General features: G+C 44.4%; 1 protein-coding gene across 6 annotated transcripts in view; it reads right to left on the reverse strand.

The window, feature by feature from the left end:
• The window catches only part of APLP2 (amyloid beta precursor like protein 2), a 101138-nt gene that overhangs the window by 36186 nt on the left and 61210 nt on the right, over nucleotides 1–3742 (reverse strand). For 4 of the 6 annotated variants that reach the window (XM_019509274.1, XM_019509282.1, XM_019509267.1 and 1 more), the window contains exons 6-7: nucleotides 3176–3393; nucleotides 1259–1426 (exon numbers count right to left, since the gene is read on the reverse strand). In XM_019509274.1, coding sequence (XP_019364819.1) covers nucleotides 1259–1426; nucleotides 3176–3393 — 386 coding nt within the window. The remainder of the gene's footprint in view (nucleotides 1–1258; nucleotides 1427–3175; nucleotides 3394–3742) is intronic. The other 2 variants (XM_019509305.1, XM_019509297.1) reach the window with 1 other exon arrangement.

Consider the following 3742-nt stretch of genomic DNA (forward strand, 5'->3'; position numbering starts at 1 on the left):
ACTTAAAGTGAGCCAAAACATTCCAAACCTGCCTGTCTTATGATATAGGCAATAGGGACTTTCATTAGGCATCTTATCTCAATTAAGGTGAGTCTCAAAAATCAATGCAGGCTACATTTCATTCAGTACTGTAGCATTAATGTTGGATTGGAGATCTGTCCCAGCACGTACCTAAACCCACAGCTTTTGAGTATTTCTTTTCCTCATCAAACTAAGCATAACGAAGGCTAGGCTAGGTACAGTCGTGTGAAAAAGGCACCAAATACTGATCCAGGTTACATTTTGGGCCTGCTCACAGCATCTTTGACCCAGGCATTGACAGAGACCTCCATATCCCTCTCCAAATCCCTCTGGGACGGGACAAACTTTTGTACAAAAACCTCCTGACATCCGCATCTTTATTTCACCACTTTGGTCAGATCAGCCCAATCTAAAGCACTTGCATGAAGCCTATTTTGTAAACAGGATTATGGCTGTATAGACCAACTGCCAAGCCCCAGATAACACAAAAAGCCTTTCAGAAGGCTTTAACAGCAGCTGAAGTGGAAGTGCTGGAATTCAACAATAAGATTAATAAGGAGGTTAAAATGTTTTTGGGTAGCTTTATCATCAGCATAAAAGCCAGCTGAAGCTAGTGCCAAAAACCTCAAGCTATCAAATGCAGGATTGAGTCATGGTTCACATTTCTAATGGAGCCGAAGATAGGAATTGGAATTCTGCAGCAGCTTCACCAGGGATTTTTCCAAACGGCACCAATAAGAAACAGCCTCCTCCCAGCAGAACTGACTAACAGCATGCATTTCAGGATGGATCAGTAAAACCCATGCATAATACTCTGACTGGAGAAGACAAAGGTTCCCTCCCAGGGCAGCTGGGAAAGCAGCCAGCTGGGTGAATGAACCAAGGAAGCAGTCTCATACCAAGAGAGAGTTTAAAGAAGTTTCCCAATTCTCCACTGCAGACTAGCAGAGGGATAATTGAGTCCTGTGTTAATTAAAGTCGCAAGCCAAGGGGTGAGCAGAGACCATGTATGTTGACCAGCCAGTTTCCCCTAGAAAGGAAGCTAAGTCTATAAAGCTAGAGAAACAGAGACAAGAGGATTGCTGCAAAAAGGACAGAGGGAAGTGCTTCAAACACCAGAACCAACACGATGGGCTACACACGCATCCTCACTTGGCCTACGCAAGGAGATGACGACACCAAACGCCAGACAGGACAGTGGCTTGCTGCAAAAGGGCCAGTGGGAGGCAGGACTTACTTATCTTTTTACACACAGCCATACAATATTCCTCTGACTCAAAATTGTTCCTGTTGCCTCCGCAGCCTCCATATATAAAGCGAATGCATTTTCTCTTGTTAGGGTCGAAGTACCAACGAGGCATCACAGCCCGGCAAGGACCTGTCATCGCCTCCTGGGAGCAGACAACTGTGTGGAGATGGGTTAGAACATCAGCTCATGAGGAGTACACGCTTGATCGAGGCGATTTAATAAGTCAGTGGTGGCTCTAGGTCAGACTGGTCACTGGGTACTCGTGTTGGCTTAGGGAGCCATTACTACGCTCCGGACTGTGCTTTTTAAAGGGCTATATTGGAATACCCTTCAGTGTTCACGAAGCAGTTACTACCGCAGCCCAGTGAAGTGCTGCTGTTAGGAGACATTGGAGCAGTTATCTCAGCACAGAGCCATCCTTTGTGGAGCAGAGAACTGGGGTAAAACAAGTTTCTCTGGCTATGCTTTGGGTGTTCCAGTAGTGGAGAGTCTCTACTACTGAAAACACTTTAGGCAACATGATAAAGCAAGGTCCGTGGAGGCAGCTTGAGATATCCCAAAAAGGGAGGCCTTTACAAACCTGATACCTTAAGAGAGGAACAGATATAAAAGCAACTGAAAATACAAACTAAACACCTGGGAATGTGTTTAGCATGGGGATCGCAGCAGCTGGATTTGAGGGTTCTGGGAAACCCAAGCACTCTAACTAGTTAAGTGCACAACAGGGGTATTTTCAATGGCCCTGGACATCATTGCAGCAAGCATTCAGCATTTTATATAGCCGCAGGATTGCAGAACTCTAGGTTGTATAGCAGATAACAGTTTAAATGCTTAGGAAGAGAACCAGTCATTTATGCTAGACATCCTCTTTTCTGAAGCACCGTAGAAGGAAACAAAATGGGCATCCCTGGAACAGACGCGCTCAAAAGCCAGCAAGATACATTGATTTCCTTGTTCCAAGTCTATTTTAACATCTGCAGATCTTCGACAGCCCTGCACATACAATCTAGGCCCTGTTTCAGTGAGTGAAATTATCTGCAGCATGCTGGCATTTTACCAGCAAGAAGAATTTTACCCGCAAGATACAAGAACTGCTGGCAATGATTCAGTGATTTGTAGTTAATTGAATTTCACTCTCACCCCCCTCCTTCCGCGGACACTTATACACTTCAAAAATATAGGACGATCTACAGCATGGAAGCACAACAGCCAGTCAGCAGATGCTCCTCTGCAGTAGCACCTGCTGTCTGACAAGAGCAATGGCAAATATTTAGACAGATATAGAAGTGACGTTGGCTGTAACGGGTTCAGGTCCCTTTAGCAAAGGGACAAGACTTTTATGCTAAGGCTGAGGTATGTAAAACAGAAAGGGGACAAGCAGATTCAAGTGAACTTTTAATCTTGCACAAGGTAAGGAACCCAGATGCTCAGCTTAAAGTCCATCCCAATTTTAACTCCCTAACATCCATGTAATAAAAAGGAAGACAAACCAAACCAACACTGGTCACTCAAAGCTAAAGAGCTATTCCAATTGGAAGAGTGCCACAGGCTGGTTTACAGGCTTTTCTAAAATTAGGCTATGCAAATATTGTCTTCTGGCTCAATACTACACCTTGATAGAGGTACTCATCCTATGTACCAGTCACCATTGGTTTTGCTGGCAGTGAGCCCAGCGTCTGGTAGCATACGGCCCATACTCTAGTGAGTTAACTTCACCTTCAGTACTTGTAAGGTAGGCATCATCACCTATTCTTTAGTTGCTGACCTATTTGGCAAATAAGGCCAAAGTGGCACATATTGGACGGGTCAAAAGCACCATTAACAATACAGATGGCAAGGTCCATTAACAGCCGATGGGTATAGCTTCAGTGCATCAGGGATGTGACAGGCTGAAAAGCGACTTACCTTTCACATCACTGATAATTTCCTTCTCAGAAAGAGACTTGTCACTGCTGGGTTCTGTGGGGGTCTCTTCATTGTAATCATCCACTTTATAACTGTCGTAATAGTAATCGCGATCTTCCACCACTTCCTCCTCCTCGTCCCCTTCCTCATCTTCCTCCTCATCTTCCTCCACAGCTGTTCCTGTGAAGTCTTCTACATCTGCCTCAGTAGGGAACTCACTAAAGGGAGACAATTAGAAGGGAGAGTTAAAGCTAATCACTTTGCAGCCAACCTTTGATGTACAAGAATAATGATTCTCTTTTCATCTCTTTTAGAGCCACTAGAGATGGGAGAATAAATGTACAGATTGTTGATCATCCAGTCAACTGCAGCTACAGGAGTTCTCTCATTACAGCTACACCTGCTATTATAGTCATAGCCTCTTTAAGCCTCTAGCTCAATGGGGTTTTACAACATTTTCCCCATCGGCTTCATTTCACTAAAGCTGAAGACCGCGGCTTCTGAAGCCAGGCATCTCTGGTCACAGCCAGACAGTAATTTTTTTTTTTTTTTTTTTTTTTACTGGCT

The sequence above is a fragment of the Gavialis gangeticus genome, unplaced genomic scaffold (genome assembly GCF_001723915.1).
Source record: "Gavialis gangeticus isolate Ggan-Ray unplaced genomic scaffold, GavGan_comp1, whole genome shotgun sequence".
NCBI lineage: Eukaryota > Metazoa > Chordata > Crocodylia > Gavialidae > Gavialis > Gavialis gangeticus.